At 24.6% G+C, this 25,416-nt stretch overlaps 1 protein-coding gene across 9 annotated transcripts in view; it reads left to right on the top strand.

The window, feature by feature from the left end:
• LOC145829540 (sodium/hydrogen exchanger 3-like) overlaps positions 1-25,416 on the top strand; it is a 50,666-nt gene that overhangs the window by 18,739 nt on the left and 6,511 nt on the right. For 5 of the 9 annotated variants that reach the window (XM_082937375.1, XM_082937372.1, XM_082937373.1 and 2 more), the window contains exons 9-19: positions 1,630-1,719; positions 1,964-2,034; positions 2,125-2,264; positions 2,646-2,742; positions 4,488-4,620; positions 4,803-4,940; positions 7,513-7,597; positions 8,946-8,999; positions 18,487-18,528; positions 19,424-19,681; positions 24,860-24,922. In XM_082937375.1, the coding sequence (XP_082793501.1) occupies positions 1,630-1,719; positions 1,964-2,034; positions 2,125-2,264; positions 2,646-2,742; positions 4,488-4,620; positions 4,803-4,940; positions 7,513-7,597; positions 8,946-8,999; positions 18,487-18,528; positions 19,424-19,681; positions 24,860-24,922 (1,171 nt within the window). Of the gene's footprint in view, positions 1-1,629; positions 1,720-1,963; positions 2,035-2,124; positions 2,265-2,645; positions 2,743-4,487; positions 4,621-4,802; positions 4,941-7,512; positions 7,598-8,945; positions 9,000-18,486; positions 18,529-19,423; positions 19,682-24,859; positions 24,923-25,416 lie in introns of those variants that run through there. The other 4 variants (XM_082937379.1, XM_082937377.1, XM_082937376.1 and 1 more) reach the window with 3 other exon arrangements.

A 25,416-nucleotide genomic window follows, 5' to 3' on the forward strand; every position in this document is an offset into this window, starting at 1 on the left:
TAAAATTAATAAGCAAGTTTAGAACTTTCAAATAACTTATCAAATTACTTACTAATACTGCAATACCTGCTGACCTATAGACTTTTTATTCCACAGTTAGCTTATCATTCACAAGATGTGAAAAAAATGTAGTTGAGTTCTTTATTACAGTTTTTCTGTAATTTTTGAACAAAATAAACAATTAATACATTTTTTAAACCTTATTTTTGTTAATATATAAGTTTTATGTAAAAATTTAAGTTTTTAAAATGTAAAAAAAGTAAAATAAATATTTTTATGGGACTTATAAAAATAGTCCTTACTATGTAATTAAATATATATATATATTTTTCAGTATAAACATATCATGAATCTGCTAAGTTTAATTCAAGCCTGAGTTCTTTTATTTTAGCAACTATATTAGTAGCAACTATAAATTTTAATTTATAGTTGCTATTTACTTTAAGTAACTGAAGATGATTTAACATTTGCTAAACTCCGGCTAACTTAGTCCAACTTTAGATATTTTGATTTTTAAAGCTAATTAGAAAACTCGAGCTAGTCTTTTATTTATTTCAAAACTTTAGCTAGCTTTAACTTTTTTCTTTCAAATTTAACATAGTTTTTTGTTTATTCTTTTTAAAATTTTAAATCAAGTTATGATAAATACAGGGTTGCCAAAACCTCGAATCCTGGAAAAACCTGGAATTTGACAATTAAGCTTAAAAAACCCTGGAATTTCAAAAATTAAAAAAAAACCTTGAAATAAACAAAATTCACCAAAAGTCTTGGAATTTTCAACAAATTTGACATGTTAAAAAGTAAAATTTGATTTGACACAAAAAATATATTGTACAGATAATTTTTTTGTCATAAAAAAAAACACATCTAAAGAACTTTAATAGTTATATCTATTCAATGTCGTTATACTATTTAATCTTTTACTTAATTTTAAACTAGAAAGAGACCCTAAAACGTGTACTTTTAAAAACCAGGAAGAAGTTTTCAAAATCTGGAGAAAACTAGCCAAAAACATTAAGTAACACTGTAAGTGTTTTGGCTATTAAAGTATTATTCAACCTAAAGTATTCCTGCTTAATTATAAATTAACTTTTTAATTTTCGGCTTACACTAATAAACTATTTTTAACATATTCTAAGCTTGATCAGTAAGCTAAAAATTGTTACGGCTAGTTTTTATTCACTAAGATTAAATATTTTGATTTGAAAGCAAACTTATTGCACGTTTTATAATACTTAAAAAAACTGCACTTAAAAACATATCTTTACATAAATATTTTATATTTATAAAACTTATTTACTACACTCACTTTTATAAAATACCTACATATGTACTTGAGATTTTTTCAACTATACATTAATTTTTGAGTTGTGGCCATTTAAACATTTTCTGAAGAATTTGAATTGTCGGCATTTAAATGGTCGTGCACCTGTTTAAAACCTAATATAAGCTAACGAATTAATATCTATTTTCCGAAAAAATGAAATTGTAATAATATTTGTACAGCTAAATGTTTGCTAAGGCGAGGTTGATTGTGTACGACTAAAATAAAATTTCAAATTTTGTTTCTCATATTAAATGACTGCTTAATTTATTAAAAACGTTCTACGAATATAAGCATTTTTTTAGGGCTCCACAATTCGTCCGATAGTCGAATGCCTAAAAGTTAAAACACAAGAAGTTCACAGAAAATCAATGTTTGAAGAAATAAATTATAGAGTTAGTTTGTTTTTAAAATGTTTAATTAATGATAATTTTAATTTTAATTTAAGGTTATTTTTCAAGAAAACAATCTGAGTACTGTTTTAGTGAAATTAAAAAAAGTTTCCTTGGTTATTTGATTATCGGTTTCGTTATTTTAATCTTTTAATTGAAAAAGTAAGTTTTTGTCGAAAAGTTTGTTATACATAACTTTGAACAATTTTTGTTTTGAAATTCTACGGCCAAAAAAAATCATTTTTAGTTGATTGACCACTTAATGGCTGGTGTTGAAGATATAATTGGGCACCATGGGCATCATTACTGGCATCACAAGTTAGTTAACATTCTGCAATATATTTTCAGTTTTTTTTAATGATTATTTAACTTAGTTAACAACTTATAATTTTATTACTATCAAAACAGGTTGATAACTTTTCATACGCAATATATTTCAAGACATTTTATTCGTGAGCCATTTTCAACTCAAGATCAAGAACTTTTAGAAACGTTTCAAAATATAAATAAGCTAGAAGCTGAAAATTTAGTTGAGGAATTACAAAAAGGTATAACATTTTGTTTATGTAGTACTTAGTTTATCTATTTTATGAAGTTTTTAAAGTTTTTGTGATGCCAAGTTGTTAGTAGACATTATAGACTTCCTTACCAGAAACGTTTACTTTGTGAAAGAAATTCTTAAATGCATTAATTTTATGACGACAATATCATAAAGTTAATATATTAGTGCTGCTGTAGTTAAATTTATTTAATAAATTAAAGAACGGGTGAGCTAGCACTCTGAAAATTAAATCTTTAATATGCTGTAGCATAGAGTAACAGTTCGAAGTTCTGAAAAATTCAACCTTTATGATACTTACTGGGTGCCATACCTAATTAAGTACATGTTTTGAAATTTAAAATAAATTCAAGGTACAAATTGTTTATAGGAACTGGAACTGGAAATAGCTCGGGTCATCTTGCAGGTCAAACATTTGCTAGCCTTATCATGCCTAAAGTTACAGAAGTTAACTCGTCGTATAAAATGTAAATTGTGTTTTTATAATGTTTTTATTTTTTTTGTTAGTCTAGTTCTAGTAGATGAAAAGTAAAACTTAACATTTTTCTTTATACAACATGGTTCATACACGCCTGGCTAAGTGATTTTTTTTGTTAATATTGGCAAATATCAGTTTTTGTCAATTCAAATGTCTGAAATTTTGAGAACTATATTTTTTGAGTAAAACATAAGTTGTGATTTGCTTTCTCAATAAAAAATTGATACTGTAAGTAACCTTAATTATAATAAAGTTCAGAAAATATTGGAAAAGTGTCAGAATTTAACATTACAAATGCTTGAAAATTTCTGAGATTCTAAAATAAATTGGAGAATCAGATTTACAAAACTGAGAAAATAATTATTAAACTTTGATATTTTAAATTAAGCGTTGATCTTTGTAGCTTTAATTTGATATAATTAAGGCAGTATTGGCAAATTGTCATTATAAAAGCAAGAAATTCAAAAATAAAAATAAGTTTGAGAATTAGTTAGTTTTGTTTTGAATAGATTAATAAATTGTGAATTTCTTTCTAAATAAGCATTTTGTGTTGAAGCCAAGGACTCTGTGAGAAAGCACTACAAAAGTGTGGTTAATTATGTCTAAGTCAGTTACATAACAATTCGAATTCAGATAACTCAAAATCTTATTAAATTTTCCAGGGGCCATATCTTATAAAGTTATTTGAAATTAAAGAAATGTGAAAAGATTTTGAAAATAAGTACTAGTAATAGGCTACTACAACCAAACTAAAAGGCTAGTTCATTAAGTTTGAATATGAACCCGATCGGGTGCCTACTAACAAATTTTAGGGAAAATATCAGTCTAAAATTGCAAAATTTTAAGAACTAACCTTGGTATAACAATTTGCTAAATTACTTCTTGCACTTATCCAGTTTGTTTAATGTTAGAGCATTGTGTTTTATTATTGATAAATATTTTATTCTTCTAATTTTTTTTGAATTTGCCACTTATAGATATTGTTCACAGTTATCACACAATCTTTGATATATTATAGTTAATGTAACTTATACTATACTAGTTACAAAAAATTAAATGTAAGTAGATAATTCCTATTGTAATAAGATAAATTCTGGTTTACATTTTTGGTAAGGGTTGTTTGAGTTCATTTAATAAAATAAGTATATAATGTAAAGGACTAAAAAAGAGAATAAAAACTTAATTAATAAAAAGTATCAAGTTGAATTGTTTAAAATTTTAAAGCTACAAAGGATGAAATTAAAAGTTTTGTAAAAAAGAATTTAAGAAGTTATCCTGTTAACCATTGCTGCATGAAAAAAATGTTGTGTTAATTATAAATGTAGTTTAATTCTAAGGCAAATGTAGTATGGTAATCTTTTACAATTTAGTTTTATTATAAAGTTTTTTTCAACTTATCTAGTAGTTGCTTTTTAACGTTCTAAATTCAAATAATTTTTTGAAATAAAAGGGTTAAACGTCTTAGAGTTCAACAAATTTATGAATGAAGGATCGAAGTAAAAAGGCAACTAAGTTTAATAGATTTTTGATAGTTTGTTCAAGTTATTTTGATGTGAGTATGTTTTTTTAAACTATTGTCAGTATAGTTATTAACAGTCAGTAAATTTTTATTTTGAGCTATATTTAAACATTGTATGGAATTATTTTTTTTTAATATTACAAGATTAGATTTAATCTACTTCTACTCAATGTACTACTAGTTTAAAAAAGGATTTATTAAGCAATTTTGTACAGACGAGAACAGCAAAGTAAAAACGAAACATACGTGGACATGAATGCAATAGTTAACAAAGGAGGCCAAATTGTTTTGGAAGACACACATTTTCATCATTTACTTACTGAAAATTTGTACATGCCACGGCGTGGTGTTAGTTTAAATATTTATAATTTAAAATTTACTTATAAACGGCCTTCAAATAATATTATCTTAAGCTTTATCAATTAACATATGTTTCAAGTATTTTATAAGTTTTATAAGAGATGATAATCTTAGAAAAATAGAACATATGAATAGCATATAAATTAAGAAAATATTTAAATAAAAAAAAGGCTCTTTCAAAATTTCACAAAAGTATTCAGTCTGATGACACTGCTTCAAGAAGACAAGAGCAAGAAATTTTACTCAGACGAAAAATTCACAACGAAAGTAAACGCAAGTTTAGAAAGCATCATAGAACTCACAAAAAAGTAATTTTATTTAAAATAGTGTAAAAGTTTCTATTCAGAATAAACAAGAATTAAAACTCTAAATAAAAATAACTTTTTGATAATATACCAGTGAATAAAGTGAAATACCTAAACTTAACAAATTAAGCTGTGTCGGTCTAGAACAGGGTTTTCCAAAGTAGCCTAGAATAATGAAAGTTTTTTGTTATGTATTACTTTGTTAGTATAAATTAAATTTAAAGTTTTGCTTATTTTTTGGTTGTTTTTTAACATGTACATATTTTTTTTTGTACTATCACTGTTACCCTTAACCTTTACCCTCGGTCGGTAACTTATTATTATTTTTTAATTTAATTTAACTTTTTTTAATATTATTTTTTTTTAAATTGATATTTTTATTATTATAATTTTTTTTAAACAATTTTTATTAGTTATTTTTTTATTTTTGTTATTACTATCACTGTTACCCCTAACCCTTACCATCGGTTAGTAACTTTTTTTTCTTTTTGATTTTTTATTAATTTATCTTTAAGTTTTTTTATATTTTTATAGTTTTTCTGTTTTTTTAAAAACAACCAACGTTATTATACCAAAATCATTCTTTATACGTTTGTAATCACGAGTTTTTGTTGCAACAGGTCGTTGCAATTCAGAACATTCTGTTGAACTGTTTTACACTACTACTGAATGTAAAAGAAAAATTTAGTTGTAGATATTATTATGTTAATTAAATTTATATTTTTATGCTTGTAATGATCTCTTTGTATAACAAAAAAATAATTAATTTGTTTTAGATGACGTGTTATGAAATTTAAATTGATATTTTATTTCACTGAGTTAATATTATATAAAGTATTTAAAACTTGAAAACACTATTTTACGTTAAAGTTTTTAATAAAGAAAGGTGGTATACTGGTAATTCCCACCCGCGCACAATATTCTTACCCATTTTGTTTTATTTATTTTTTGTGTATTTATTTTTTACTATCATTATTACCCCTAACACTTACCTTTGGTCGGTTTTCGGATTTGATCTGGTGGGAATTGTGTGCGGGTTGGAACGAGCGTTAACTTGGCTTGAATGGCTTTTTTGTATTTTTTTAAAAAACCAAACTTTAAAACCAACTATTTTCTTTAAAGCTAAGTTGGAACTTTTTATTCAATTTTAAAGAAGGTTCTTTTGCTTTGCTTTTCACAATAACTTACATCAAATCGGGGTTTTACTTTTGTATTAAAAATTTAACATTTTTTTGCATATTTTTACTTAACACCTATTTTTCAAGTTTTTTTTTTATATACTTAACAAACTGAGTTTAATAGTATTATTATTTTTTTTATATATAATTTTTCAATTTTTTTATGACGAATGCCTAAATCAAATTTTCAGCAAAATTCCAAAATTGCACGATTTTCGTTTTTTGGTTCATGGTTTTATCGCAAAAATATTTCTATAAAGGTTTTTATTTTTAATGGACTTATATATTTAAGTTTTATGACATTAATATATTTTATTCTTAATTAATTATTGTTTTTTCAATACATGATCCATACAAATTTTTATCCCTCAAATTACGTAAACAAAGTACTCAAGTGCTAAGAATTTAGGTAATACTTGTATGGATTATATATTAACAAAATAATAATAGATTAAGAAAAAGAATATAATAACGTCATAAAACTTAAATATATAAGTCCATTAAAAATAAAAATTATTATAAAAATATTATATTTTTGCGATAAAACCATGTACCAAAAAAACGAAAATCGTGCAAATTTGTAATTTTGCTGAAAAATTGATTTAGGCATATGTTATAAAAAAATAGTTAAAAAAAAACTTATTAAGTTATTTAACTCAGTTTAGTAAGTAAGTTAATAAAACAAAAAAAAAAAAATTTTTTTGAAAAATTGGTGTTAAGTAAAAAAATACAAAAAAACCTTAAACTTTTAAAGGGGCCCCACTACAAAAGTAAAACCCCAATTCGATGGAAGTTATTGCGAAAAGTAAAGAGAAAGAAAGTTTTTTAGAATAAAAAGTAAGTTCAATTCAAAGTAAGCATTAAAGAAATTGAAAATAACTGGTTTTAAAGTTTGGTTAAAAAAAATACAAAAAAGCAATTCAAGCCTAGTATACGGTCGTTGAATTGTGTGCGCGTTGGAACTGAGTAATTTCCGAAGAACGCTAGAGTGTAAAAGTCTTTCATTACAGTAATTTAAGTTTATTAATTTATACCTATTAATAATTTGTTTATAATAAGTTAGTGTAAAATCTTAAAGATTTTTTTTAAATGGGAAATATATGTTAAGAACTAAATTTGATTTTATATAATAATTTTTATTAGAAGTTAACCAGAACTAATTTTTAAATTTACATTCTTCAGCTTTTAAAAATTACGTATTGAAGTTAATATTTATACAAATCAGATTTAATTTTAGAAAAGTTTAGTTTATTTAAAAGCTATTTAGTACTAGGTCTTACTTAGAAATTTTCCTTTTGATTATCTTTATAAACCCTATAATTGTATATTGTAGTAGACAAAGCTAGCTTAAATCATTTGCAGTTGTTAATATTTATAGTTTTATATTTTTATTATAGTCTTCAAAATCACACATACACTCAGACCATCATCATTCGAACCGTAATTCTCATCGCAACAATTCAAAACACCTTGATACGTTCGGTTTGTTCTTTACTTAACTATTTTATTTATTTCAATATACAGTACTTCCTCACTTATCCGGTCCTCGCTTATCCGTTCAATTTTAAAGATAATTAAATTTATCTAATTCAGCTAAAATCAATAGTTTACTATAAATGCATGTATAGTTTTGTTTAATTAACTAAGTTTGTAGTATAGTAATAATTCTTGAAAAAATTAAACTTGATATTTAAATTCATAATTTTCGCGTTATAAACGTATAAGAATATTAAACCGAGGTCTACTCTAAACATCAAATTTTTAATTGTGATGAAACCGGGTTGTATTTAAGAATGTTTTTAAGACATACCTTGGTATTGTATACAACCAGCCGGATAGAAAAAAAATCAGAAACCACACCAGAAAGTGTTTCACAATTCTTTTTTTTTTTTTGTCTGTTTTAATTCTGTGGTTCGTTGAAGAAAGATTAAATTACTTAATTAACAAATAATTAAGTGTATGTTTCATCACATGCATTGTACAATAATAATAAAGTACGTTATTAAAAAAAACAATATTTTGTTATTATCTAGCCAAAAGCTATTCCGGCCTTATTTACAAAAAAGCTTACCCAACATGACCGGAAGAGCGAGAAAACACTGTAGTATAAAAGTAAAATATATTTGAAACTTTAGCATTTTATTAACTATTTCAATGAATTTAAAAATAATTTATTTTGATATTAATCAATCTAGTAGTCTTCACGGGGTGCACCCATGCATATTGCAAACTAGTGTGCACCAAATTTATTTTAGGGTGCACAATACTCTTGTGGGGTTGTACGAAATTAATTTTGAAACTTACACTAGATAGGAGTTAAACACCAAAAGCAAAACAAAAGTTCATAAGTATACTTAAAGGGAGTTTTAAAGCTCACAATAGATATTACGGGAACATTTTGAAACTTTTATTTTATTTTATTTTTTGAAACTACATTTTTTTAAAACTTTAAGCTTAGGGTGCACATATTTTTTCTCCTTAAATGAGCACAAATTTCAATTACCGTAAAGACTACTGAATTAATCTATGTTTTCAGCTATAGAAATTAAACTTTATTATTATCAAAACTTAATAGTATGATTATTTATGTAGACTGTGGAGCTAAAACTAAAAATATTTTAATATTGCATTATGACTTTGTTTCATTTTATATCTTCCTTCGGTATTTACAAGTTGTTTAGTTTGTTATCAAACAATTGTAATAAGATTTTACTATAATTAGACTGATCTACTATATTAGTATCAATAATTTAAGTTCTGTTAAACAAATTTTAGTAATATTTTATTGTATTAGTTTTATAATTGTTATTATTATTCAATGGTTCCAAAGGATCTCCTCACTCAAATCAAAACGAGTTCAACGAAAAATCGTATTTGTTATCTGGTAAGCTTGTAGATCTGCACAGTTTTTGCTTGAATGATTAACTTTTATTGCTCGAGAATGAAAAATGTTTTAAGCTGTTGCTTCAATGATTAGCATTGCGATTAATTTTTTCTAACTTTAACTAGTGTTAGTTAAGTTCTTGTATTATCGCAAACAGTAGTAAATTAGTATCAATAATTAAAAAAAATGTTTTCAGTTGTAAATAATATTTAGTTTTATAAGCTTTTGTTTTGTTTAAAAAACTGACAAAAATATTTTTTATCATTCTGGTGGAAACTTGTCTTATAAACGGTAAGTTCTAGTTAGTTGTAATTGTCTGAAGTAATATCTGTATTTTATAATTCGACCACTATTAAAGCTATTTTTGTATAAAATAAATTTGATGAAAGATAATGTTTATAATATATTTTTCTAGCCGTATCTTATAGCCGCAACAAAGCATGATTACTTATATCAGGGTTGCCACTTTACCTGGAAAAACCTGGAATTTTGATGAAAAAACCTGGAAAAGCCTGGAATTTTAAATAATTCAACATTTTCAGTAGTAAAATTTCGATTTGACACAAAAAATCTATCATAAATAATTTTTTTTTGTCATCATTAAAAATCTTTTGATTAAAAACACATTTAAAATAACTTTACAATATCTTTTCAATGTTTTTATACTATTAAACACAGTATTTTATATAGAAATTAGCTTAGACCCAAAAATGTTTACTTTTAAAAACCTGGAAGAAATTTGGAAAACCTGGAAAAATTTTTGAAAAAACGAGTGGCAACCCTGTTTTATTAAAGCTTTGTAAATTTTCATATTTAATTATTTAATATCAATGAACTAAAAGTTTCTGAAAATCTGTTTTTTTCGAAGAAGATTAGTAGATTTGTATTGTTTTCAAAAGTTACTTTGCTTTTTATTGTGTAAACTGAATTTTTTATAAGAGTGTGTCATCACCTGTTTTGGGAAATTTTTACATTTTAGTGGCTAATCTAACAGTAAAAATTTTAAACGATGGGCGATTATTTATTTTAGAAGAATATTACTATTTGTTTTCAATTTTGTGAGGTAAAGTTTAGAACAGGGTTGCCACGGGTTAGACTATGACAGTTGTTTTTGAAGAAAAAAAGGAAAAAGTCAGGTTAAGTCAGTTTTTTTGGTCTTAATAACGAAATTTCAGATTTTGTCAATTAAAATTTACAAAATTCCTTATTTTGCTAAGCCTTCAAACGGTAAAACAAAATTGAAAATAATTTAAAATCAGACAAAGATTGCAAAATTTTCTTAGAAATTAACAACACTCTTTAATTTCTAAAGCCTTAAAATGGTAAAAATTTATAAATTTTTTTTTAATAAAGTCAGACTAATTTTGAAAAATTTCCTAGAAACAAGTTAGAAAATTAAACTATTATAACAAGCAGTTTTTGTATGCTTTTTAGTATTAATTGATGATCTGTGGCAAGAACACTTCCATAGTAAAACTGAGGTATAGTAAAATGTAATATTTTGCAGAATTTTAGAATCAAAATTTTTTTAAAATAAATTAAAAAATTAAGTATTTTGATAAAAATTTCCTTGCCTGTAATTTACTTCATTTGTGACACTTGAAGATTATTTGCAGAGAGGTATGTTTATCTAGCAGTGAGAAAAAGTATACCTAATTCAGTGCAAAAAAAAAGTAATTACACATTACCTATTTATTTTTGAATTCAAATAAGTACTTATTTTAGTTATCTTCCGCTAAAAGACACGTTCTGAACACAGCTGCTACTCAATAGAATGTTTGTAGCTAAGAATAACTAGTAAGAGTTACAAATAGTTTTCACACTATGTTTATATTTTGGTTAGAAATGCATACTAAGTAATAAGTGCGTACTAACATGCGTATTTAGATAAAAGTGCGTACTCAAATGGGTACACGGGAGGAAGGTCAATGTCAGGCTTAATCTTAAAAAGTCAGGCTAGTTTTAAAAATTTTTGCGTGGCAACATTAAAAAAAAACAGTCATTTATGCTAAAGTGCTTCCTAAAAGACTGTTTTTATCAATAAACCATATTTATCCGCATAATATTTTTAAACTTAACCAGTACAAATATTTCATGATACTTAAATATACTTTTTAAGTATATGTCAGCTTATTCAAATTTGAAATACTTATGAAAAGTTTTTAGCTAGTGTAATCTCTTAAACATCTACTAGATTTAAAGCTATAATAAGCTTTATGGTTGTTTTTAAGTATTTTCATAGTTTATTTTTTTGTTTTTAAGATTACCACTTAAACTTGCTTTTTATGTCTAATTTTTAAACTATTTAGTATAATTTTAAAACTATATTGAAAAAAAACTAGTTTATTAAAGTTTGTGTTTAGATCTTTTAATAGAAATTGTGATAAAATATATGAAAAATGTATTATTACGCTTTTAATATACAACTAAAAATACATTCGATCAAGAGGCGGTTTTTCTAACCGAAAATTTAACGATTTGGTTGTGAGTTTGGGGTACCCTGTTCTATATATCGTTTCACGTATAATATCTATATAGGTTTAATATTTACAAAAATAAAAAATGGTTAGAACCATCAAAAAATCAGTCTCAGTCTTATACAAACGCTTTGAAGAGATCTTTCGTTTATTAAAAAACAAAAATTTTCAATTCTGTAGAAAACAAAAAATATACTAGCAACTAGAGAAAATTAAATATATTTTGTAAAATTAAAAAAAAATAAATAAAGAAAATGTATCATTTTATTGAAATACTGAATTTTATACTTTTACTACAAAATTAATAGAACACCTATATTTGAGATTAGTCAGTAAAGTTTATTATAGCTTTTCCAGTTTGAGAAAATGAGAAAACGACACTTTAGAAAATTATTTTTGTTAACTGTAACTAAGAAAAACTATTTCTATAAACAACAAACAGTTAAAAATAATAACTTGAATAATGAAATGAAAATAGCATTAAGAGAAGTAAAAAAAACTTGTAAACTAAAATAAAATAGTCATAACTAACTCAGACAAAGATGGAAAAATTTTAATACTAAATTTTGAAGACTATACACACATAGTTTCTGAAGAACTTAAAAAATTTGAAGAAATCAGGACAAATACATCTTTTACCAATTTTATAAATCAAACCAAATTAAGAGCAGAATTTAAAGTAAAAAATTTAAACAAAATTAATGTAATAGATGAAAACATATTATTTCACACAATAGGAAAAAAAATTAACAAAAGTTGAATACTGTCAAAAATTAAGTCCAAAAGCTAAATATTTTAAAAATGATAACCCAGGACATATCTATCCAACATTCAAAACTCATAGATTAAATTCAGAACAAGTTAAAACAAAAAAATATAAGAGAAATACCTACAAGAATGATTTGGGCTATAGGCAACACTTTCTTATCTAGAATTACTATCATGCTCCAAAACCTTATAAAAAATTTTGCAATAAACTACTGTAAAACTGAAATTAATGAATACTGCAAAGATAGTGACCAATACCTAGAAGAATTATTTAGTTGGAAAACAAATGAAATTAAAAAAGAAATTAATATAATCACAGCAGATGTTAAAAACCTATACCCATCCCTCAAAAGAATTCTGATAAAAAACTCCCCTGAAGATTGCCCAAAAGTATGTACTAATTATAAAAATAACCAAAATAAACAAATAGTAGAAACAATAATGTTCTGCTTAGAAAATAATTATGTTAGTTTTAAAAACACCTTATACAAAAATAACCAAGGAATACCAACAGGAGAAAATTTCAGCGTCTCACTAACTAATATTGCCCTCCACTTCTTAATGTGCAATAATGCAATCTCACCATCCAACACATGTTTTTAGAGGGATAATTTTATCAGAAGCTAATAAACTTAAAAAATTAAATTAAAAAACAGAAGATTATGAAAAGGCACTAATTAACTTAAAAATTAAATGCACTAGATCAAGTTTTAGTAAAAAATTAATAAATAATACCTTTAATGAATTAGATGAAGTATGTAACAAAGATCCTAATACAAATAACATAAAACAATCAGAACAAAGGGAAAAATTAACTTGGGCAACCAGCTTTAAACAATTTATAAACTTTAGCAAAAATGAACAATGTATTAGTACAGAATTATTAAGATTAACTTAGAAGAGACCAAAAACACTAAGAAATATATTAATAAACAAAAAAATTTTACAAAAAAAGAAACCAACAAAACAGCTGAATGTGGAAAGTGTGCTATATGTGGAAATTTTGGAAACCTTAAAAAAAGTATGATAAGTAATAATAAAACAATACAAAATATTAAAATAAACAACATTTAAATTGCAAAAGTTACATGCTACATGCAACATATGCAAAAATTTATACATTGGACAAACTATGAAAAGCTCAACTTAGAGATGGAATGTCACAGAAACATATGGAAAAACAATAAAACTAAACTAAACAATGAAATAAAAGACCAATTTGCTCTAATTTCACAAAAAAATATACCAGAACAGATTGAAAATGCATACACAGTCCAGTTTTTAGAAAGCCCTATAAGAACTAATTTAGACTATACAGAACAATGGTGGATTAACCAAACTAAGGCAAAAATTAATTTAAACAGTGTTTTAAAAAAATAGTTTTAATATAAAATTCAAAATTTCATCAAGTTTTTTCTTTATCTAGTACAATATTAGGGGATTTTTTTTTTAATTGTTTGTTGTTTATAGAAATAGTTTTTCTTAGTTACAGTAAACAAAAATAGTTTTCTAAAGTGTCGTTTTCTCAGTTTCTCAAATTAAAAAAGCTATATCAAACTTTACTGACTAATCTCAAATATAAGTGTTCTATTAATTTTGTAGTAAAAGTATAAAATTCAGTATTTCAGTAAAATGATAATTATCATTTATTTATTATTTTTTTAATTCTACAAAATATATTTAATTTTCTCTAGTAGGTAGTATATTTTTTGTTTTCTATAGAATTGAAAATTTTGTTTTTTAATAAACGAAAGATCTCTTTAAAGCGTTTGTATAAGACTTAGACTGATTTTTTTGATGGTTCTAACCATTTTTTATTTTTGTTTATCTAAAATTCAATCCTGTCCGGTCTTTAAAACTAAAAAAGGAAGACTACCTTCATCCCATTTTAATGGTTTAATATTTAGTCAGTTTTATTTACAATAAGTTTATTTTATTTAAATCAATAAAACTTCTTATTTGTTTTCATAATAATGTAATCAACGTTATAATTTTTGTCTACTTCAGATAATTTTATCTTATAAAGTTATTGCTTAATTCTGATAAATTAAATTTTATCATTCAATAGTTTTGTAAAACCAAGACCAGTTTACTTTTTTTAAACTGATAATAAGTCCAGCTTGAATTTAAAGATACTGTTTTTACAATCAATAAATTTCGTTAATTTACCGTTTAGTTTTTGTTAATTTAATACTATCTAAATTCAAATATAGAATAAAGTTATCCGCTTTGTGTCTTACTTGAATTGGTTTATTTTAACTCCTCAGTTTAACTCTTTAAATATATTTCCAAGTTTGCTATCTTTGTATATGTTTGTAATTTATCTAGTTTAATTCAGTTTGAAAATCGCAAAAAAAGTCATTGTTACCAATACAGGGTTGTCACTCGGTCAGAAAAGTCAGGAAATTTGATAAAATTAAAAAAAAAGTGTTTAAATTTAAATCAGTTTAAATTTACAAAATTTCTTGTTTTCCAAAGCCTTCAAATGGTAAAGATTAATTAAAAGTCTTTTTAAGTCAGAAAAAAGTTCCAAAATTTCCCTATAAATTTATAAAAGTATTTAATTTTATTTCCAATGCCTTCATCTGGTATAAATTAACACTCTACCAGAGTACCCAGCATATTGTTGCCTTTATGCAGGAGGACATTTCGTGCTTGGTAATTAAATTGCTGTGTATCTTTATGAAAGATGGGGTAGTTTCGAACCTCAGCCTTCCCAGGTTTTTCAAGATTGAATTGAATGATCAAGCTTCCCTGAAACCTGCCCTTGATCTTGGTTGTGCAGCAACCAATTTGCTTTCAATTTTGAGGAAAAAAAAACCTAAATTTATATAAATAAATTTATATAAATAATATAAATAAATTTATGTAAATTAAAACATCTTAAATTTTAATAAAGAATGTAGAGTATTTGTTTTAAAAGCCGTTGAAAGTCTCCGGAGCAGAATGGCTATTGGAACTACATTTGTTAAAAATATGTCATGCCTAAATCTTCATAACCTAGACAAATTAGGAGTCACAGTTCTGGTTAAGCGTTTTGTCAATATTTTGCAATCCTTAACGAAACAAAAAATGTGCTCCAACACTGAAGGTGATGAGAGCATCGATAAATTTAGAACTTTGATAAATTGCCCAATTAATGTATTAAAGTTTAAAAGCTTCAAGCGAAGTCAAGATCGTTTGGACCAGTTTTATTTTGAAACATTGGGAGTTTGTACCAAATCTTCTCTCGGAAAACTGTTGCAATCATTGTTTGTTTTGCACAGTAGATTTATGCTAGGAAATGCTAAAAAATTGTGTCTTTTTTCAGACAAGCTGTGTTTATAAGGTAATAATACAAGTATTTTGCTGATAGAGCTGTTTATTACAAACATCAATCATACACAGATGGTTTAAGTGATGTACTTGAAGTTTGATAATAGAATTCAGCAAAAAACTGTTGTTTTTAATCTGTATTAAAATTAGATTGAAAGCTTTATATAGTTTTAAGTGTTAGATTATGTATTTTAGAATAAGTTTAATTTAAGAGTTTGATTTAGAAAAGTCAGGAAATTTTTGGTAAAAAGTCAGGAAAAGTCATGAAATTTTTCTCAGCTTGATTAGTGGCAACCATGCAAATACAACTATTACAGTTTGTTTTCAAACATTAGTTAATACGAAATGTTAAGCTCTTAGATATTTAAATAGTTAATTAGATATATTTAAAAAAAGATACCTGATTAATAAATAAGTATAAAATAACCTAAAAAAGAGACTAATAAAAAGATTAATTTACTACAAGGGTTATTACAAACTTCAAATGCAATTAATTTTTATTCTTAGATATGTTAATTGAAGTAATCTTTTTTAAGCATTTCTAAAGCATAGAATTTTCAAGCAAATACTGCCATTTATGCACAAAATAGTTGTTAAAATGTTAAGCACAAATTTAAGGTAAAAAACTGCCTCAGAAAACGTGTTTTTTTATTCTTTATCCACAAATTCTTTCTAATTTTGAGCTTCAAAAGATTTTGGATGTAAACTTGTGTATTCAATAAATTTATTTGATTAATTGTTTTTACTTGTTTTAGCTTTTTAAAACTAAACTATAACTTAATTTGAAACTCAATTTACAAAGCAACACAAAAAGACTAAGTTTTTAAGCATTCTTTTTTAGATTTACTTTATTTTCATTTACATAGTTGATGCCCTTCAAGCGAAACAACTAAATTGAATTGTTTAAACCACAAATATGCATGTTTAACAATAAATAATTAGTTTTAGAGTTTTTTAACTCCTAACTTAAAGTTTTTTTAATTAAGATTATATTAGTTAGTCATTAAATTAGTTGTTTAGTTTTTATTTTAAGGCAATATTTTGCTTTAATTTGTATTGTTAAGTCTTGCTTTGCTATATATTTTAATAAATGCTTTAATAACAATTCACTTTTAAATACTTAAAAATTTGTTTTATTAAGAATACTAACGAGCTCTTAAAGCAAAACTTAGTTTGCTAAATAAAATTTTAATGAGAAAATTATAATTTAAACCGTTTAAACGACTTTCCAATCTAGAACAATCTTAAAAACTTGTTAATTTAAAAAGTTTTTTATTTGGTAATTTTTACCTTGCAATGCTAAAGAAAATTTGGTTCTTTATAATTGTTATTGTCTGATAAATTTTTGTTAGGTGCTTCATATATTATTGTAGTCGTTAACACACGTTTAGAAATTCATTATTTGCTAACTTAAAAAGTTGACTCATATTTATAACTCGTTTCTAAATTTGAAATAATGAGCTTATTACTGAATTTTTTGATAAGTAAATTTTGTATTAGTTAGTTATAAGACGTACTCAAAATACAACCTTATTTGTCTTTAGTTAACAGTTTTTTAATAATTTCAAGTTATCCTCATTTTACTTGATACTTAATAAAGATAAAAATAACTCAAAGTATGAATTTCTTAAATATTTATTTAGACTCGAAGAAATTTTAATCCATTTATTTTAAACAAACCTAAATTCAGATTTGCTTGAAATGTTGAAAAAACCTGGAATTTGAGAAAATTTGAAAAAACCTGAAGTCATGAACAAAATCACTATAAACCTGGAATTTTCAACAATTTTTACATGTTAAAAAGTAAAATTTCGATTTGATACAAAAAATATATCTTAAAGATAATTTTTTTTGTCGTAATCAAAAATTTTTTTTAATTAAAAAACATATTTAAAAAAGCTTTTATATATCTTATCAATGTTGTTGTACTATTTAACTCAGTTTTTACCTTTAATTTAATTTTAAACTAAAAATAGATCCCAAAGTGTGTAATTTTAAATCGTGTAAGGAATTTTGAAAACCTGGAGAAAATTTGCCAAAAACATTTGGCAACCCTGTAAGTTATGTAAAGTAAAAAAGTTTGATTTTACAATTGCATTATATATTTCAAGCCTTTTTTGTTAAACAACAATATATTTTATTTTTGCCTATACTGTTTTTCTCATTTATAATTTAAATACTTATTTATAGTAAAGTTTTTTAAGTAAATATATATTGTTTTAATTAGGTGCCGTTTTAATTATATTTTTCTGAAGGGAGTTCGATGAGTTGTATCAGAATCTTTATATAAGAGTTATTTGGTTTTTGTTAAGTAAATTTGTTTTTATTCCAAAATTTTTTTAACCACTAAATAGGGTTGCCAAAAAATTTGGAATCCTGGAAAGACTTGAAATTGGACAATTAAGGTCAAAATAACATGGAAAAACCTGGAATTTGAGAAATTTTGCATAAACCTGGAGTTTTGAACAAAAATCACTAAAAAAACTAAAAGTTTTAAACAATTTTTACATACAAAAAAACGAAGTTTCGATTTGACACGAAATATATATCCTATTGATAATTTTTTTTGTTATCATTACAACTTTATTAAGAAAAACCACATTTAAAATAGCTTTACAGTATCTTTTCAATGTTGTTATAACATTTAAAACAGTTTTTTACCTTAAACATAATTTCATACTAAAAATAGACTAAAAAACATGTACTTTTAAAATCTTGAGGAAAATTCTCATAACCTTTGGCAACGCTGTTTGATACTCTGAAGTAAACAGTTTGTAAGAGAGTTAATTGTTATATCAATGCATGCTTCATGATAAAGTTGTATTTTAAGAACTTATTGTGTTAATAAATTATATATATATATAACGGTAAATAAGAAAATAAAATTAAATAAAAATTATAATTTACTTAAATTTTTATATGTACAGATGAAACTGATCAAGGAATAACTTTTCAAGTAAACAAAAAAAGTAAGTTAATTTTTTCTAATTTTCATAGTTTAAAAACTTAGATATAGTTTTAAGAATGTTGTTTCTATATATTGCATAATATTTTAGATTTTTTAAAACATGGTACATTTATTCTTTAAATGTTTATTTATTCGGTAAGTCTAGACGTTTCAAATTTTATACACTTCAAGCTTAATCAGATTTTTGTAATATTGGCAACTATCACTTTTTCTCAGATGCTTGAAAATTTGTAAGACCATAAAAAGAAGAATCAATTTGTTTTTTTGTAAATATTTCTTAGTGTCACCAGTTATGTTACTAAATTATTTTACTATTAATTAGGTTTAGTCATTACAACTCCCAACAAAAAGTTTAGTTTTACTAAATTGGAGAATGGCCACTAAGCCTGGAATCATTGAAAAACCTGAAATTTTGAACAAAAATCACTGAAAAACTGGAATTTTAAACAATTTTTACATGTTAAGTAATAAAATTTTGACTTGACACGAAAAATCTATCATGTAGATAAATAAATTGTTATCATCAATTTTTTTTTTTTTAATAAAAAAAACATCTAAAGTAGCTTTACAGTATCTTTTTAATGTTGTTATACTACTTAACAAAGTTTTTAACCTTAGACTTAACTTTAAATTCCAAAGTAGACCCAAAAACGTGTACTTTTAAAATCCTGGAAGAAATTCAGAACATCTGAAAAAAATTTATCAAAAACTAGTCGCCACCCTGTAAATGTCTTTATTAATAGAAATTATCTTTAAAAATACATACTTCGGTTTCGTTTAAGATATTTAAAAAAATAATATTAAGTTAAGTAGTTAGAATAGAACTTAATTATTTTGTTAGTTCATTCCTGTCAATATAAATATTTATTTATGACTTTTAAATTCCCTTGTGATAGATGTTGAATCGACTCAAACAATGAAGTCAACTGAAGATGAAAGAGGTAGTATAAATAACGAGGTAGCAGTGGAACTTAATCTACCGTGGAAGTTTGCTGGTTCATTAGATGTCCAGCCAATTTCTAGAGAGAATCCAGTTGCTGCTTCGTGGATACCCGTGTCTTCTGATGTTGCATTAGATCGCGAGCTACCATGGAAACGAGGTGACAACAAAGATGTGGCTGTCAACGATCCATCACTTAATGCATCTTCTAACTGTTAGAATTGACTTTTACTTTAATATTTCCAGAAACTTCTTTAAAACAACTAAAACCAACTACGTTTTATTACTTAAAGACGTACCTAGTAACATAAATAACACGATAAAAAACCTTTCACTGTTACTCCTGGTATCGAAAAATTATCTATTTTATATAGAAAGCTGAGAATAATTCTTTTTGTGAACGGGTCAGAAAAGCACGGAGTGACAGTTTAGCACATATTGACACTTTTTAGCACAGAGTGACACTTTATCACGGGGTATAATATTAGTACAGCGTCACTTTAGCACGGCGTCATTTTAGCATAGACTGAAACTTTTTTTTATGCTTACATAACATTTTTACTGTTATGTTTTAAAATCTAAAAACAAACTATGCACCATGTAGACTAAAACTTAAAAAGCTTTAAATATGTTACAAGCTAAAGCTTTAACTAAAATTTCGTGTTTAATATAAAACATTTTTAATTATTTTAAATCAAACCTTAAGTTTTGATAGTAATATAAAAATAATTTTACAAATTCTATTAACTCATTTTACAGAAACATTTTAACGAAGGTATTTTAAAACTTGTACTTTTATATTTTCAACATAAAACTATTTGTATAAACCTAGCAACATAAACGAGCTCCAGATTTTATAAAACATTTTTAATAAGCTTAAATTACTTTTAGTTAGTAAAAAATAAATATTATTAAATACTGAAAAATAAATTGCCTTTATTTTTTAAAGCTCCAATAACTTAATAGATAATGTGAAATTTACTTAATTCATTTTTCAAACACATATAGGTTTGAATATCGCAATCCAAAAAGACTTTAAGTTCCTCTTATTTCTAATCTACATGTGTCGCTACTTTTTGATACGTATGCATGTTTTTTAAGATTTATATATAGACTACTACAAAAGTAAATAAACTTATTTAACAATATTTTCTATCTATTTAGCTTTTTAAAAATTTTAAGAAACAGCATACTTTAAAGTTATACTAGTAAAACTTTTTTTTGTTTATTTTAAGACGATAGTTTTAAAAGTTTTAGTACTCATGTTTGCATATTTTAGTTTTTAAGCTTATAAATATAAATAAGTTGAACATCATTTAGATGTACAGTCTAAAAAATCTAATAACATAAAGTTACCGATTTTTTAGAAAAAAATACTACTAAAGAAGTTTTCTAAACACAAAAATATAAATAAGCAAACCTTAATTTGATCAGTCTACTTACTAAATTAAGAATTATTTAAAAACAAAACTATAATAAAGAAACTTAAGACAAGTCTGACCGTAAATTGAAAAAAAAAAGAATAAGAAATCACTTAAACTATTTTGTCAAATGGTTTTGTTTTATTTCTTTTGTACAAATTATTTTCTTGCTGAAGTTACATCATTATACTCTGTACTGAATAGGAAACCACCCTGATCTTTGGAGTTTTGTTGATATACTTAAAACTACCCAAAATTCTCGAGATTTTGGTGTTGAACACCTTTTGGCAGAGATACAACAAAATCCTAAAATAATAAGATTACAGCAAGCGGACGAGCGGCTGTTTTATCTTGTTTCGATTTAATGAAAACGATAACCTACTGAAATTCCTACGCGGGATACAGTAAAATTTTAGTATAAATTAATATAGTTTTGTAAAATTCGTTTCTGTTTGTTCTTCTAACAAAGTTTAAACTAGGGTTTTACATAAATAAAGTATTTATTCCAACCTTATTAGCCAAGCAAAATTTTAAAATAAATTTTAGGTAAAATATTAGTATTTTATCATGTGAATTAAAATAGTATAAAATTTAAGAACATTTAATTAAGTATTTAAAAGTTAAATTACCATTTCATTTATCAAATTCTTGTTTTCTAGTACTTATTTTTATTATTAAGTATAGTTCTTCGCAAAAAATAGATTTTTTAACTTGTTTCTACTTACGAGTGATTTCTCTAAGTATAATTCGTTATTTACTTAAAAAGGCTGACAAGCTTTTTCTTACATTTTACTTCTTACTTAACTATAATTAAAAGAAAAAAAAAATGAAAGATATAATTCCCCTTTGAATTCACACTTTGAAGTGCTTAAAATGCGTAATCAATAGGATACTGACTATATAAAATTAGATTATATAAAATTACATTTTATTAAATTTATTCTTTATTAGTATTTAATTTAATTACTTAAAAGTATCGATCGTCCTAAAGTATCACTCCGTGATAAAGTGTCACCCCGTTCTAAAGTGTCACTCCGTGATAAAGTGTCACCCCGTTCTAAAGTGTCACCCCCGTGCTGAAGTATCACCCTGTGCTAAATTGACGCTGTGCGAAATAGAAACTACGTGCTAAAGTGTCACTCCGTGCTAATGTGACGCCGTGCTAAAATGTCACACCATGCTAAAGTGTCACTCCGTCCTAACTAACGATGTGCTTTTCTGACATTTACCCACAACACTAGTTTAGTTTCTTATATTTGTAATTTTGCTTCTAGCATGTAACTAAGTTGTAAAAAGTGTTGTCTATGTTTATAGAAAGACTGTTGAGAACAACTATTCTGGAAATGTGAAATTCCTGAAAACGTAAAACAGTTTTTTGATAATCTATGATTTTCTTAAATTATAAACAAAATTTTATGTTAAAAAGTTCAATTTATTTTATGTTAGATTAAGTGATAACAATATTTATGCTTATAAAATCCTTATAGTATTAAAATAAAGATTTAAGTTATTAATAACAGACAAAAAATAAAATGTTAAGGTGTTTTTTAGTTAATTATAAAAGCCTCACTGTATCACCAAGTTTAACATGGTTGGCACACACCAATGCTAGCTCAGACTAGTTTAATTTTTTTGAAAATTTCAGACAAACTCCAGTTAGTTTATTTTTTTTTTGTGAAAAGCCAGGGTTGCCACTTAACCTGGAAAAACCTGGAATTTGACAATTTAGGCAAAAATAACCTGGAAAAATCTGGAATTTTAACAATTTTCACATGTTCAGTAGTAAAATTTTGGTTTGATTAAAAAAATCTATCATATAATAAAAAAAATTTGTTATCATCAATAATTTTTTTATCAAAAAACATATTTAAAGTAGCATTACATTATCTTTACAAAGTTTTTATTCTATTTAACTTAGTTTCTTACCTTAGACTTAACTTTAAACTAAAAAAAGATTCAAAAATGTGTAATTTTAAAAACCTGGAAGAAATTTGGAAAACCTGGAAAAATTTTTGAAAAAACAAGTGGCAACCCTGAAAGCTCTTCTTAGTTTGCTACTACAGTGTTGCTATAAATCATGGAATTATGAAAAAACCTGGAATTTGACAATATAAACAAAAAAAAAACTGGAAAACTTAAAATATGAAATTTTTTTAGAAAATCTTGAATTTTGAATAAAATGACTAAAAAACCTAGAATTTCAATCTTTTATTGCATGTAAGTAAAGTAATGAAACTTGAATTAAATACGAAAAATCAATCATAAACATTTTTTTTGTACTTCAGCTTTTATATTTGTTATAGATTACAATTAAAGTAGCATTATTGTATCTTTTTAATATTTAAATACTATTTAGTAAAGTTTTTCACCTTAAATTTAGTTTATTACTAAATATTATATTGTAATTTGTTTTAAATCAAACAATTAAAAGTTCTCGACTTAATTAGCTTTAAGGAGATTTTTTATTTTTACAGTTAATTATCAACAAAACTATGTTTCACTTTTATATTGCGATATAGGAGATCATCAGTTGTTATAAACAAAGCTGAAAAAAGTTTTTAGATAAAATAAATGGAAGTTATGTAAAAATATTAAGTAAACCAAAATTAAAACCAAAGTACTAAATATCTGGTTTAACAAAAACAAAATTTAATGCTACTAAGTTTTTTACTTAAGTTTAGTATTATTAAGTTTTGTTTTTGTTAAACCACAAGTTCTCGCGAATATGACTGCTTGCTGAGACCTAATCAGGACGAAACCGGTTGTAGTTTGTCTCGGATTATGTTGTTGATGGTCGTGTGGTGAAGTTTAAACCACTGATTAAAAATAATTGTGCACTGTATATAAAAAAAAAGCTTTTCAAGGTTTAAGGCCATAATGAGGGGATTCAACGTATGTATAAAAATTACATACTTAAAATATACTTAATACTTAAATTACATATTTAAAATGAAATTTAGTTGTGTTTTGTACTTAATAATATTTTACTACGTATTAGTTAATATTTAAATAAAAAATAATTTATTTAAAGTGCAGTATAAAATCTAATTTTATTTTTATTAGAGCGGTAAAATTGCACTTTTATATTACTTAAATGAATTTCCACAAGTACATGTGGCAACCATGTCACATGTCGTTTTGTTAATTAATATATCGGGTTTTAAAATATTAGTTTAAACTTTATCTAAGTATTAAACGTAATTAATGAATATTTAATTCAGTTTAATGAAAATGATTACATTTACTCTATTTAACTAATAAATATGTTAGAAATTTTTTGTATCATAAGTATTTATTTAAATAAAATTATTACTATTGTCATTTTAAATAAGATGAATTGGATGCTATCGGTTCAATGTTGAGTTTATATTTTGCCCTAATATTTTGTTAACTTATGAACTAGATCTATTAAAAGTATGTATATTTGTTTAACCTCTAACTTTTATTTATTTTGGTATATTTTTTACAGTCATTGAAGACTGTGGTTTCAATATATTATAGGTTAAAAAGTATTTTATAAAACTATAAATTGTAGTTGTTAATTTCACTTAAACAGTTCATTTAAATAAAAGTATGACTTGTTTTACTTTAGATGCTGATTGTCTAACTTTTTTACTTTTTAAACTAATACTTCGTTGAAATACTTTTTAAAGAACATATTAGAATTTAGATAAAAAAAAAGATTTTAAGATGTATTTCTTTTAAGTTTTCGTAGTTTAGTTTTTTATCTTATGTATACTTCAGCAAGTAGTAAGGTTTTTCTTTGAGTATATTTTTTAGTAACTTTAATTTCTATAGATTAGTTAATTTGTTAGTTTTTGAAGTCAAACCATGATTAAAATAGAATATTATTTTATGAATAAGTAGTTTAATTCTTTATTCTAATGGTATGAATTTTATAAAGTATAATTAGTATCTAGTTTCATATCTACTCAATAGTATCTCAACTTTTATTGAAATATGATTAACAGACTTATTAGACGTGAATTACCGTCGTTCACGTGATTTACAACAACGGCTCATTACGAGCAGTAGTAAGTTTGTAGACATACAGAAGCATGCTTATTTTTGTATTGCTGTTGTTTGGTCAACTTTTTACGTCTTTTTTGTTGTTATTATTGTTTTTAAAATTTTTGTAATTTTTGATTCACTTTTCTTAAGCTGTTGATTTTAAAAACAAAAATAAGTATCTTTCTATATACATTGTCATATATTGTTATCAAGCCTGAACCTTTTTTTTTATTAATCTTTTAGACAAATAAGTTGAACATGTTTTATGTGTTATTCTTGAAAGGTTCCCGCTAATTAAATAGCTTAATTATTTCTTTATTAATGATTATATATGGTTGCCACGGGCTAAGTCAGTTTTTTAGAAAAAGTCAGGCTTAGTCAGTTTTTTAAGGTCAAAATGGTTAAAAGTCAGTTTTTTAGATCAAAATGCTAAAAGATCAGTTTTTTGAGTCAGAGTAACAATACATCAGATTTTGTCAGTTCAAATTTACAAAATTCCTTAATTAAGCCTTTGAAT

This window comes from Thalia democratica, chromosome 2 (genome assembly GCF_965202585.1).
Source record: "Thalia democratica chromosome 2, ktThaDemo2.hap1.1, whole genome shotgun sequence".
Lineage (NCBI taxonomy): Eukaryota > Metazoa > Chordata > Thaliacea > Salpida > Salpidae > Thalia > Thalia democratica.